General features: G+C 36.5%; 1 protein-coding gene across 5 annotated transcripts in view; it reads left to right on the forward strand.

Moving 5' to 3' along the window:
* Nucleotides 1-13,468, forward strand: part of Fbxl4 (F-box and leucine rich repeat protein 4) — an 83,542-nt gene that overhangs the window by 1,698 nt on the left and 68,376 nt on the right. The window contains exons 2-4 of one of the 5 annotated variants that reach the window (XM_023706173.1): nt 4,279-4,356; nt 7,349-7,460; nt 8,512-8,657. In XM_023706173.1, the coding sequence (XP_023561941.1) occupies nt 7,407-7,460; nt 8,512-8,657 (200 nt within the window). In that variant the 5' untranslated portion in view covers nt 4,279-4,356; nt 7,349-7,406. Of the gene's footprint in view, nt 1-158; nt 176-4,278; nt 4,357-4,665; nt 4,762-7,348; nt 7,461-8,075; nt 8,658-13,468 lie in introns of those variants that run through there. The other 4 variants (XM_023706175.1, XM_023706174.1, XM_004645924.1 and 1 more) reach the window with 4 other exon arrangements.

Below are 13,468 nucleotides of genomic sequence, written 5' to 3' on the forward strand. Positions count from 1 at the left end.
TTTACTGGGAACAAGTTGAATCTCTTTCTTTACTCCCTACCCCACTTAAAGTTTCTTGGCTGAACTTCTATTCTTGTTGTGTTTTTGGTACCAGGAATCAACCTCAGGACTTGAGCCTGTCAGGCAAGCGCTGTGCCACTGGGCTATGAACCCGGCCCTCTTGGTACTTCTTAAGGTTAATTTTTTAGTTCGTCTCTCTTGTGGTCATTTGAATTAGTAACCATTGTTAAAGCCCTTCTGTTGCTTAGTCAGCAGTCATCAGCACCACATAGAGCTAGTCTCAAAGGGTTGTACACCAAGGAGCAGCACGAGTCAAAATCTGCATGTCTTCTGAATTTGCATTACGCTTTATTATGTTTAGAGTCAGTATTAGTGAGCTTCAGGAAGGATCTTCTGTATCTGGTTTCACCAGTTATGAGGTATAGAAGTGATTTCTGAGATAAGCTCATGTCCATTTGTATTTTACCAACTGGGTATCCCAGATATAATAAACTTTCATGTGTTGCTTTGATACCTAAAAAGTATTAGATCATAAATATCAGTCTTTTAAAATAAGCAATATAGAAATAGCAGAAAGAGAAATATTGTGTGTGCCTATCAGTAACCTTGTTTCACAAAGAAGGTTTCATTGTTATATAATTTGTTCTTGCTTTCCAATTTAAAAATATGTATAGCAATTTGATAACTGCAAGCATACCATCTGTAATTTTCTACAGCTTCTACTTAGTAATAATTGATGTGTATCTTTTTGTCTTTATCATATATATGTAGAACATCATTTTTAAAAAGTTTTCTGGTGTTTCATTGTGGGACCATTTCAAAATTTAACCAGTCCTCTGTTAATATATAGGCTATTCCATATTTATTTCTATATGAACAAAATTACAACTGGGCATTGTGGCACAAGCCTATAATCCCTGACACTTCGGTGACTAAGGCAAGAGGATCACTTTGAGTTGGAAGCCAGCCTGTGAAGATCTGCCTAAAGTACACAAGTGAGACCCTATCTCAGAAAACGAAAAAAAAAAAAAAAATACCCTTACAGATTCATTTTTTTTATGTCTTCCATTACCTTCAGTTTCATTTCCATAGTTTCAATTATCTTCAGTCAGTCTCAACCCAAAAATATTAAATGGAAAGTTCCAGAACTAAATATTGCATGTAATTTCATATTGTGTACTCTACTGAATGCAGTGCAGTGAAACGTCATGTCTCCCTGCTTCCTGAATCACGTGCATCTGTGCTGAATCTACTACCTGCCTAGTAGTTGTTTATTAGCCATTATGGTTTTCAGATTAACTGTCATGATTTTGTAGTACTTGAATTAAAGTAATCCTTATTTTGCTTAATAATAGCCTCATAGGCCAGGCAAGAGTAGTAATGCTGTAAATAAATCAGATGTACCAAAGAGAGGCCTCCAAGTGCTTCTATTAAGTGAAATGATTTCAGTTTATCGCAGGTATATAGGTATAAGAAAAAACTTTGCACATTTAGGTTTCTGTATTCTGCATCTACTGAGATTTTAGATACTGATTTTAGGCATCTACTGAGACTCTAGAAACATGCTCTGTGAATAAGGAGAACCGTTTATATATGTGTGCAGGTTTGTTTATTGTTGTAGTATAAATACATTTCTGGGCCAAAAGCTATATATACATTTTAAATTCTGAGAGAATTTGGTATAGTTCTCTTTAGAAAAGTTGATGGTAAGAATCAAATTATACAATTTATCAGAATGCTTTTCTTTGGCCACGTCATTGTCATAATATATGCCCTCCTTGCAAACCAAGAGTTCTGTGGATGCTGGCAGAAGACGCGAGACTCCTGGGTCAGAAACAAAGCATAGCAGTGAACGGTAGCCACAGGGTGTCACCCTGTTCCACTGAATCCTGAAGGTCCAGTTTCCATAGGCTCATGATAATGTATATCAGAAAATCATCATTCTTGGGCTGGTGAGATGGCTCAGTGGTCTAAAGCACCTACTTAGAACAAGCTTAGCAAAGCACAGGGACCACGGTTCAATCCCCCAGCACCACATGTCGGCCTGCCCTGCCCCCTGGTGGGCTGAGCTGGCCACACACACACACACACACACATACACACACACATAAATTAAAAAAAAAGAAGAAAATCACCATTCTTTTTTTGTTTTTCAGTCATTGATTTCTTTTATTCTTTTTTATTTTTATTTTTTAAGAGGAACCGGGGATTGAACTCAGGCCCTTGTGCTTGCCAGACAAGCGTTTATTCTACTGAGCTATCTCCCTGCCCCCCCCTTTTATTTATTTATTTTTTTCTTGCTGCTAGGGACTGAAGTATAACAAAATTCCTGAGAGAATAAACTGAAAAAAGAGAAAAGCTTTATTTTGGCTCATGTTTCCAGAAGGTTCAGTTCTTGGTCACTTGGCCCTGTTGGTTTGGGCCTAGAGTAGCCAGGAAGTCATCTTGGGAACAGATAGTAGAGGAGGTCCACTCACGCAGGTAGGAAACACAGAAGAGCTGCTGTTGGGCCTGGTGTACCATAGCCCTGTCAGGAGCATACCTGCAGTGACTGAGGGTCTTTCCTCTGGGTCCCCTCTCTTAAGGGTTCTGCCACCTCCTAGTAGGTGAGGGTGAAGTGGGTGGCACTTTCTAAAGCATAGCAGGCCTTTCCTTCTTAAATTAAAAGATATTACTCAAAAATGGCTTAACCAGAAAAGAATTTACCTGTGGAGGAGAGATACATAAAGTCTTAAGATATCTCTGCAGTAGATGCCTTACTGTACTGTTAACTTTTTTCAATAAGTTTTAAACATTTAACATAATTGAATGTAAATAGTTATAATGAAGGAAGAGGGATGCTTTTGCCATCACTTAACCTGCTTCTCTAGTACATATTTTATTTCAGCCTGCCATTTTTCTATTTTCATGTTCTTGCCTTCATTGGCTTGTCTTTTTCCTTGGCTCTTAAGTTATCCCTTTTTTAAAAGAACTGCTTTTCTTCACCCATAGTTCTTCCAGTTCTCTTCAATCAACTATGGCCTTAACATAGATTTGAGGTGTTATAAAAAAGTGATTATATTTGAGAAAATAGCTTTCTTTTACCTCTCCAATCATCTCTTTCATGAATCTTTCTTTAATTTCAATCAGAGTTTCTTTGTGGCCAGAGTCAAGTCCCTTTTATGTATTCAGTAAGTGCTTTTATACTAACAAAAGTTACCACTTTTTTACAGTCTCCCTGAACAGTAAAATTTCAATATGTATACTATTCCTTCTTGGATGGCCTCAAAGAAGTTCACACATTTGATTCTTACCTATTGTGTTTCAGTTTTTATTATCCATCTCCCCCCTTCTCTATATCAAGATCTGGAACTTTTTTCTTTCATATGTACCTTATCTTGATGTGTCACTGGCTTTATTTTTGTGTTTATTTTAGGAAATGTAATTCTCTCCCCTTACTTACTCTGCCAATCTCCTATTAAACGAGAAATAATTTTTGAACATATAGGAGCATATGTTAGGCCCTAACGGTTTAGCTATAATTAAGAAAAATTCTCTGGGATTTTAGAATTCATTGTATTGGGATAGAATATTTCAACAGGTGATATATAACAACTGATGTACAACATACAAGTACAAAGGGTATGTGGGTGGTAGATAAAGTCTGAAATTGGCCTTGAAGGATGCATGAGAATGCTAAGCAGAGGAGAACAGGGAGGATTTCTTGAGTTGGGAAAAGTCCAGGCAGTGCATGGACTGTGTGGACTTCTGCATTGGTTGTTGCTACCCACACGAGCCCTGAGACAAGGCTGCATTCCCCTTGTCACTTCATTTCCCAGGGAGCAGTAGAAAGAGTTGTCCTTCTTTCTCTATATTGTCTTCCCTGCCCCTCATACTTGGTTGAAGACCCAAAGCACAAGTACTATTGATGAGATGGTGGAGGTTCTAGTGGGTGCACAGCAAGGGAGGTGGGTGAGCAGAAGTGAGAGGGAGGAGACTGGTGCAGAGGTCAGAGGAACTTTCTTGTCTGTCATCAGAAAGATCTGTTGTGAAAGGTGCCTTTATGCATTTGAGAGGAATGAGGAAAATGATAACCTAGGGAGGAGACAGGCTTGCCAGAGAGAAGGGAAGGGATGTAGGTGTGTGTGTTATTCTAGGACCCTAGAGAGGGCAGACCAGCAAAGGGCTGGTGCTCGGTGTGGGGTCGGATACAAATTAATTTCGTGAGCACTATACCAAATTCAAATGTAAGTCCATTCTTATTTGATGCTTTCCTTTGTCCTATGTTTTGATTTCTAGATTTCAACTAGCAAAATTCTTTCCTTTCAGTGAAACTCTTGACTGGTTTCATTGGAGTCAGAAATGTAAACATTTAAGGTTTGTCCATTGCCTTGTCTTACTGCCATGTCATGTACTGGACTGCATTTTCCTAAATCCTTTTTTTTTATTACTTCATTGGCATAACTCTGCAGAATATTCACCAGTATTATGTTATGACTCGCTGTGTATAACTGCCTTGCTTCCTGTCATTTTAATCATTTTCCATATCTTTTTCACTTTAATATAAATTGAGAATTGTCCTTTCCACGTCGAGCTTGTTCTCAGGTTCCTTCGTCACGTTGTGAACGTAGCTCCAGATCATTCTTGTGCCTCTCTTTATTTCTCACGAGGCACGCCGCCTCCCTCCTCCCTCTGCAGAGGCCCAGGCTAGCTTCTCGGCAGCTCCTGCCATGCTGCTTCTCTCCGCCTCATCGCCTCCCCGCCTCGCTTCAACTCTCAGTGGTAAACATATGTTCTCTCTTGTCTATGCCTCTTAATTTCTCTTTTCCACTGCTGCTGCCTTCTCTGTAATTGTATTATTTAACTTTGTCAACCATTTTATAATAGGAAAGATGTGATTGAAAATAAAGTTGTATTATAATAAAACCATGTCATTATAAAGCAAGTTGTTTCCCAAGGAATATGAAAGTCTCAAGACACGAGTTAAAATGGCTGTTGTTTTGTATTTCTTGGTTGTGCCAGTACTGTATAAAAGTTTAGTGTGTCCTAGAGTATTTCTTACCTCACAGTCATTGTTCCTAAGTGATACAATTAAGCCCCAGATAAGATGAAGACCCTTCTATGTCTAATTCTGACTTCTTACATGAAAATAATATATGTTGTGAGAGTCTTGAAAATTAGAAGCTTTTTGAACGAACTGGAAAAGACTGTGTCCCCCCAAAGTTCCATTTTATAATCACCAGTTTGGAAAATTTAGTGTTCCAGACTAACATTTATGTATTTGCCCCAGATGGGAAAAATCGTGTTGTCTTTAAATCCCATTCTCATAATATAGAAGTGTAGCTTTTGCACTTGGTTCATTGCCCACTGGGATATTCATTGGTTATTGCAAACAGCCTGTAAGGCTTGGCAAGAGTCCAGGCAGTACATAGACAGTGTGGACTTCTGCGTTGGTTGTTGCTACCCACACGAGCCCTGAGACAATGGCTGCATTCCCCTCGTCACTTCATTTCCCAGGGAGGAGTGGAAAGAGATGTCCTTTCTTCTCCATGTGGTCTTCTCTACCCCTAAACCACTTTTCTGTATCATCTTAGTAGATTGAAAAGGAGTTTAGAATCAGTGAAGAGTATTAGCTATAGGTTTATACATTTCCATTTTTTATTTCTAGGACTTGTTTATTTTCATAAGTGGGTTTTAACTTATCTGACATTAACTGAACAACATTGATGGCAAAAGAATATTTGCTTTTTCAGTACCATACATTGTTATTTTCCTCTTTCAAAATGTTTGTCTTTTTTAGCTGATTCACAAAAATTACTTTATCTCACATAAATTGAGACTTTTTATACAGAGTTGGAAAAACACTATTTTATATTTCTATACTGAAGAAGTTTGAACACATATTTACAATTTATATTTGAACTTTATATATGTTTCTGCAATGCAAATTTTACTTAACACAGCTAAGAAATAATATTGACAATAATATGACAATCTTGCTGATTTTGGCATTATCCTATAATCTGCAATGGTGAAAACTAGCTGACAGGCAAGTACAAAGTTGGTGGCTCAATATATCAACCAAAATTTGATTTTCACAATTTGTGTCAATTTTCCTTTTGCCAAGAATGTTTGTGAAAGTTCACATGAATGATGATATCTTACTTTGCATGACATTTCTTTGGTTTTACAAAACTGTTTTGCTTTTTGATAAACAGTTTTTAAAAGAATATGGAAGGAGATTATAGAATGAGAAATGATAGTCAATACTTCCCTCCATGTTGACCAAATTGTCATGCGCTGCAAGACTGTATTTTAATAATTGCTTGACCACCTTTTTCCAAAAAGGTCTTATTCTTGGGAGTATGAAGTCCCACCCTGGGTGAGTCCTGACCGACCCTCATATCAGTCCATTTTCATAGTGGTTTGTAATTTTTGATTTGTTCTGTGTGGAGGCAACTTTACAAGGAGGATTCACATCAGTGCTTACTGTATCCTAAAATATTGCCATTCTGTGACTACTTCGTCTTTTTTGATGCAGGTTAAAGTGAGAGTCTAACCATGAGGGACACATGAATGTAGTTCTGATGCAGGACAGATTCCTAATAGGGCCCTGAGTCACCCTGGTGACTTCCCCTGTCAGCATCAGTTGATGTCATGTCTACCTGTGCCTCTCAACCAGGCACCCAAGTTTTCACAGTCCTGGTTTCGTGGATAGTTTTCCTTCACTAAGTTGCCCAAGCTGGGTTTGAATTTAAGATGTTCCTACCTCAGTTTTCCAGAGTACTAGGCTTATAGGCATGTGCCACCTCAGCCAGGTTAGGCCAAACTTATAAAAACGCTTTTGGCCCCAGTAAAATATGTGTACCAAGTATATTTGAAGGAAAACTGGGTCTGCAAACTTTGTATAGATGGGGTCCATGATTTTATTTTATTAATGTATTTGGTACAGGGTCTCACTACGCAGCTTGTACTTGTGGTGATCCTTCTGTTTTCAGCCTCTACAGTGCTGGGATTACAGGCCTGCACCACCACAAACTCAGTGGCCTGCTTAGTGCACCCAGGGGCATGGCTGGCGTGGCCTGTAATGTCAGAGATTGAACCCCGATCCCTACATTTGCCTAAGCACGTGCTTAGTCCAGTGAGCTACTTTGCTGGCCCTGAGGTTCATCATTGCATTTTTATTTTACTTTACCATAAAATTATTTAAATAATAATGCAGAGTTGCCCACAAAATTCAGAAAAATGTAGCATGTTTGATTTGAAAGTTCTATGCCTAGTAGCTATTTATTTGTAATAATAATGGTTTTGGTATACTTTGACTTCTGATTTGAAATAAAAATGTTTTTCCGAAACATTTATTTTATAGGTAAAAGAATGTCACATTTCTGTACCTGAAAGCAGTATACAAATTTCAGACCACATGGATGAGTGCCAACTTTTGCATTTCCCTTGTGTATCCTGTGACCATTCTATCTGGGGTGAGTGATTTCTAAGTATAACTGGCAACAGCCCAGGTGCCAGCCAGCCAGGGGTTGCCCTAACAAGTAATGCTAGAGTTATAAATTAAACACTCTGGTGATCTGTGATATGTAAAGCAGTTAATTTAGTTGGTCTGAATTAACTGTCTGCTCCGAAAAACTATATTCCTACAATGTGAAATTTGTACTTAGCATGTTTGGAAGAGAATAATAAAAAATGAGAAATTATTTATTAAAATGTTAATTGATGGCAATGCCTAAGATTGCTTTGGATTTACATAAGTATTCTCAATATTTTAATTTTAAAAACTCAAGAACTTGTTATTTTATGAGTGTTGATTATAATTTTATATAAAATAGAGCTTTGGGGATCATACATCTTCCATTGTCTTACAGTATCAGTGTTGTAAATGTTTTATACATTTACAAATTTTAGGTTTCTTTCAGATACATTAGATAAATTATTTATACCTGGAATTCACATTTATAATTTAAAACTTTCTCCAAGTTTCATTCTGGGAAATTACATTGATTATAAAGCCTATTTGTTACCTTATCCATGCATTTTTCTTCTTATTTAAATTTTTTACTTCACCAAACCATTCATTTTCTTAGAACATCCTTCAGAGTTCATGCGTCTTACTGAGGACACCTGACCTTTTGAAGCTTCATAATTCACATCTAGATGTCACCAGTCTTTCCCATGTTAACAGTTCTGACTATGTTTTATTATATGTGCCTTCGGCGCCGAGCCAGGACAGCTGCAAGAGGAGAAATGATGAACAGCCATAGAACTATAGTATCAAACAACCGGACTTCCCCTCTCAATGCAGAGGTTGTCCAATATGCCAAAGAAGTAGTAGATTTCAGTTCTCACTATGGAAGTGAGAATAGCATGTCCTATACCATGCGGAATTTGGCAGGTGTACCGAATGTATTCCCAAGTTCTGGTGACTTTACTCAGACTGCTGTGTTTCGAACTTATGGAACATGGTGGGATCAGTGTCCTAGTGCTTCCTTGCCATTCAAGAGGACACCATCTAATTTCCAGAGCCAAGACTATGTGGAACTTACTTTTGAACAACAGGTGTATCCTACAGCTGTTCATATTTTGGAAACCTATCATCCTGGAGCAGTCATCAGAATCCTGGCATGTTCAGCAAATCCCTATTCCCCAAATCCCCCAGCTGAAGTAAGGTAAGTTTGATTTTTAATGACCTAAACTTTATGACTTTATGGCTGAAAGGTTTGGGTTGTTTCAGTATTGGAGGATATGGATATCTATATCTATATCTATATATAATTCTTTTAAGTAATTTAAGCAAATAAACATTTGTCAGTATCCTGATTGGTACAGGAGATCAGATGCATGATGATTTAATGAATGCTTTCTCTTCTAATACTTCACACTGTAATATTCATAGGTCATAATACTTATTTGTCATAGAATTTACCATAAATAAAAGCTCAGTTTGAACTCTTACGAACATGGACCAGTCTAGAAGGTAGTAGGTAATATGCCTTCTGAAATATTTTCATTGCTTGTTTGAGCAGCTCACAATATGTAGTGATACTTCAGAGGAGGTCTTTAAGGAATTAACCTTAATGTGCAGTAGATGTTTTTGTAACAAGCACATTCATTTAAAAATAAGCTCTCCTTTAAGTAACTAGTTTATTCACCTTATAAGCTTATTTATATCAGTAATTTGCTTAGCAGTTCTTTTCTCTATTGTTTTTATAGTTCAAACGTTTGATATTTAAAAACTGTAACTATTCAAGTAGGTGGTGTAATTACATAGTCCAGTAATCTAAAAGCATATAAAGCAGCCTCACATCTCTCCTGTTTGCCATGTGCCTATGACCCAAGCTTTCCTCCAGTCACTTTTATCAGCACATTTTTGCAGCAGATACAAGAACTACAAGTATATATTTTTTATTTTCTTTAGTCACAAAAAGAAGCATACTGTTCATGTTGTTCTGCACTTTGATTCCCTCGGTAGTACATATATTGAACTGTTCAGATAAGCACAGAGTTTCCTCTTTCTTCCCCTAATCTGTAAGTTATGCAGAATGTGTATGTACCCCAGTTTATTAACTTGTCCCCAGTTGACGAGCAGTTAGTTGTTTCCAGTCTTGCTATTAAAAATGTGAAGGCAAGGAGTGACCTTATTGTAAGTTGTTTCACCTGTGTGCTGGCATATTTGTGGGGTAAGCTTCCCAGGAGAGTTTCTTGGCCAAAGGTATACACACTTGTAATTTTGATACAGAATAGCAAATTTGCCCATTAATACTTTGCACCTATGTATGTTTTTATTTGTGATCTATAAGTATGCTGGTTTTGACAAAGTCACACTCAAAGTATGTTAAAAAATTTTACTATTTTTTACAATTTAGTAAGTGAAAAACATTACTTCATGTTGTTTATTAAAATTATTTTACAGTGTTATCTGTGAGGATGAATTATCTTTTTCAAGTATTTAAGAGACACATACTTCTTTTTCATTGAACTACTTGCTTATATGATTTGCCCATTTATCTGTTACTTGGTGATCTTGGTGTTTAGATCCGTACATCACTATGAATTCTCTCATTTAAACATTTTAGTGTTCTTGGCATTGTTCTAGGTTTTGAGGATGCACAGTGTACAGTGGGCAGAACAACCAAATCCCAGCCCTTGTGAGCTTATTCTAACCTGGAGCTGTCTGTGAGTGCCTGTTAAACTTCAACTCCAGATTAGCTACTGTTGGAAGAGTGGAGTGGGGTCAGCTGCCATGCCCTGGCCCACTGCCTCCTTGAGGTCTATTTAGTGCTCAGCGGGGTCCCACTTCAGTCTACCACAAAATGAGAGTCCAGCTCAGCTTGGATCACAGACCACTAAGATACTCTTGTTCTTTTCAGTGCTATTTTAATTATTCATTGTGTACAGTGTTATTACTGGTTCATTAAAAAAAAGAAAACCACCATCGTTTAAGATAATGTTTATTTTTCCCTAAAAAGAAAATTAGAAATTTAAGCAAAATTTCTTCTTATGTGAGAATTGTTTTATTAGGTTTCTTGCTCTGCCTCTTTTCTACAGTGTTATACACGTTTTTTTTTTTTTTTTTTTTTTTTTTAAAAAAAGGCTCTGTAAAGCTGAATGAGTTTGGAGATGAGATCTATGAAATATGGTATGTTTTCTCCAATCTAAAACTGAATAGCTGTATGACTGATTTTGAGTACAAGTCATTTTCTTATATTCCTAATAGTTCTGGTATATGATTTTGAGTAAAGTTCAGAATATACATACATATGTGTCTCTAACTTGTTTTAGTGATATTTAACTTTATCCTTTAGAAAGTATCATGAAATTTTTAAGAGGAAAGGTATTTCATTACAGTATAAGAAAAGCCATTTTAAATTTTTACTGGTTATGAAATAAGATGTTTCATTTAAAAATTAGTTGGAAAATTAAAAAAAAAAAAAAAGAAGAAGAAGAAGAAGAAGAAGCACAGAGAAAATATCTGTGCCCAGATTCAGTCACTGTTAAGGTTTTGGTGAATCTCTTTAGCCAGTGGGAAACATTCATGGAACAACACCCCTTCTGCCAGTTCACTGCTGGCCACAGCCCAAAGGGCCAGCCAGAAGTGGCTGTTGTTCTCAGAGCTCACAGAGCAGCCTGGAAGGGGACCGGGGGCTCACAGGGAACATGTATTGACAGAGCTCAGGACCCAAGCTACAGGACTCAGAAAGGGCTTCCTTGAGGAAGTGAATGCAGTGAAAATGAGGGTCCAGGGAGGCTGCAAGGTGGACAAGAGAAGTGGAGAAGGAAAACGCTCTGAAAGGAATTGATAGTTTAGTACATGATTTTATGCCCACCTCAGGAATGAGTGAACAAGTATGTTGCAGTATTTCCTTGTTTGAAGTGGACCTCTTGTGATCCCACCACCCAAAATTTAAAAGCAGTCCTTCCTACTTCATTTAGTTTCAGTAAAGCGAAAAATTTCAGATAGTTCTAAAGGTAGTAACTTCGTTTACTTCTGGCCAGTGCCTTAAGAGGAAAGGAAAACAGGTAGTAGAAGTTAGTGACCTGGTCCTTAAGATCTCAGAGTGTGTGTGTGTGTGTGTGTGTGTGTGTGTGTGTGTGTGTGACTCAGAAAATAGGCTAGCTCAGAGTTATGGTTTGAAAAGGATAGGGGAAAAGTGAAGGGAGAAAAATGACAAATTGAAGGTACATTGAAGATTGGAATTACATTATGTGGGAATGAAATTAGTGGTGTGGATTTTTCTTTTGAATGTTAAAAGCACTTTATATAATGAAGTAAGAAAGCAGGGAGAAAGAAAGAGGGTCTTGTAGAGAGAATTTGCTGCCAAAAAGAGTTGCTTGAGCAACAGTTTCATAAATTTTTCATGGTCTAGTCACTTTGACATTGTGGGCCAAGAAACCTGATTTTGTTGTTTCAGTTAGAATTGACCAGGCCTTTCACATAGAATGGTAGTGTATGTTAGCTTCCAGTTGCAGATGGGTTGTGTTGTTGTCTCTCAATACACTCATAGGCTCTTTATATTTGATGAATTTTATTCTTAATTTTCAGGAGAAAAATCTGACAAAGTAACAAGTTTAGGGTAATTATAAAGACTTTAGAAACTACAAAGATTCCTCCTTTTATAGTTCCTTGTTCTTACGATTATTCATTCCCCAGGTGATACGTTTACTAGAATTTCTCTTGAGCATTCTACTTCTAGCTATATGATCTGAAGAAGTGAAAGCTGTGTACTGAAGAGCTTCTTTAATTCTCCTAAATATGATGGTGCTGTTTATGTTAAAAGCTGAGATACAAAATCAGCCTAGGCACCCATCAGCAGATGAATGGATTAAAAAAAATAGGACATATATGTATAATGAAGTATTTTTCAGTGGTTAAAAAAAAAATGAAATCCTGTCATTTGTAGTAAACCTGATGAACTGGAGAATATTATGTTAAGTGAAATAAGCAGGACACAGGAAGACAAGTACCATGTAATATTTTTTCTCATGTGTGGAAGCCAAAAAAGTCAACTGCAGGTAGAAAAGTAACTATTAGAGATTGGAAAGAATATGGGAGGGAAACTGGAAAAGGGAGGTTGGATTTGATCAGTGCTCTGCATATTTGGAATTATCACACTAAGCATTATTAATATGAACAATTAATGTATTAATAAAATATTTTTAAATAAGAAATTTAGGACTTCTATCTTATGTTTTTGTTCCTGAAAGTAGAAATTATCCCGTGTCTCTTCACTGTTCTTCCAAGATTGTGGCCATATGTCTTTTATTGCCCCATCTTAGCCTAAAGACCACTAGAGCCTTTCTGTGCCAGTGGTTTCCATGTTTGAGGTTTCTCATGAGTTTTATGCTCTTGTCTAATTTAATTTCATATACTATAACTAAACAGGTTTTACTTAGATCTCAGTAGACCTTTGGGCTAAGGAAATGAACCAACTTTTTTTTGGGGGGGGGATAATAGTCTCATGATTAGTAAACATTTTAATTGTTATTAATTTTTAGTGTATTATAAATTACATCATAAGGATATTTGCCTCCCTATGAAATTAAGAGATTTTTTTAAAAATAGGTAATGCTTTCAGTGGTTATTTTTATTTATTTTGGAATGCAGTTTGTATTATGACTGAGAAACTTAAAATGTTCTTTGACATAAAATTAAAAATTTTGAGCTGGGGATATAGTTCAGTGGAATTATGCATGTTTAGTGTGTGAAGCCCTGGGTTCAATCTCCAGTTTTTTTAAAAAATACATATATATTTTACATGTATATTTTATACAAAGAGTGAAAAACTAGAAAAGAAAACCCTTATGAAACAAGATAATTAGGGGTTTTTTGTTTTATTTTTTGTAGTTGGTTTAAGATATAACACAGGACAGCTTTACCCCTTACTTAGGGTTTATTATCTGCTAATGAAATATGTAGAGATAGAGTACAAATGTTTTTTTTTTATTTTTTTTAAATTTTTTTTTTATTTTTTATTTATTT

The sequence above is a fragment of the Octodon degus genome, unplaced genomic scaffold, assembly GCF_000260255.1.
Source record: "Octodon degus isolate 3935 unplaced genomic scaffold, OctDeg1.0 scaffold00244, whole genome shotgun sequence".
NCBI lineage: Eukaryota > Metazoa > Chordata > Mammalia > Rodentia > Octodontidae > Octodon > Octodon degus.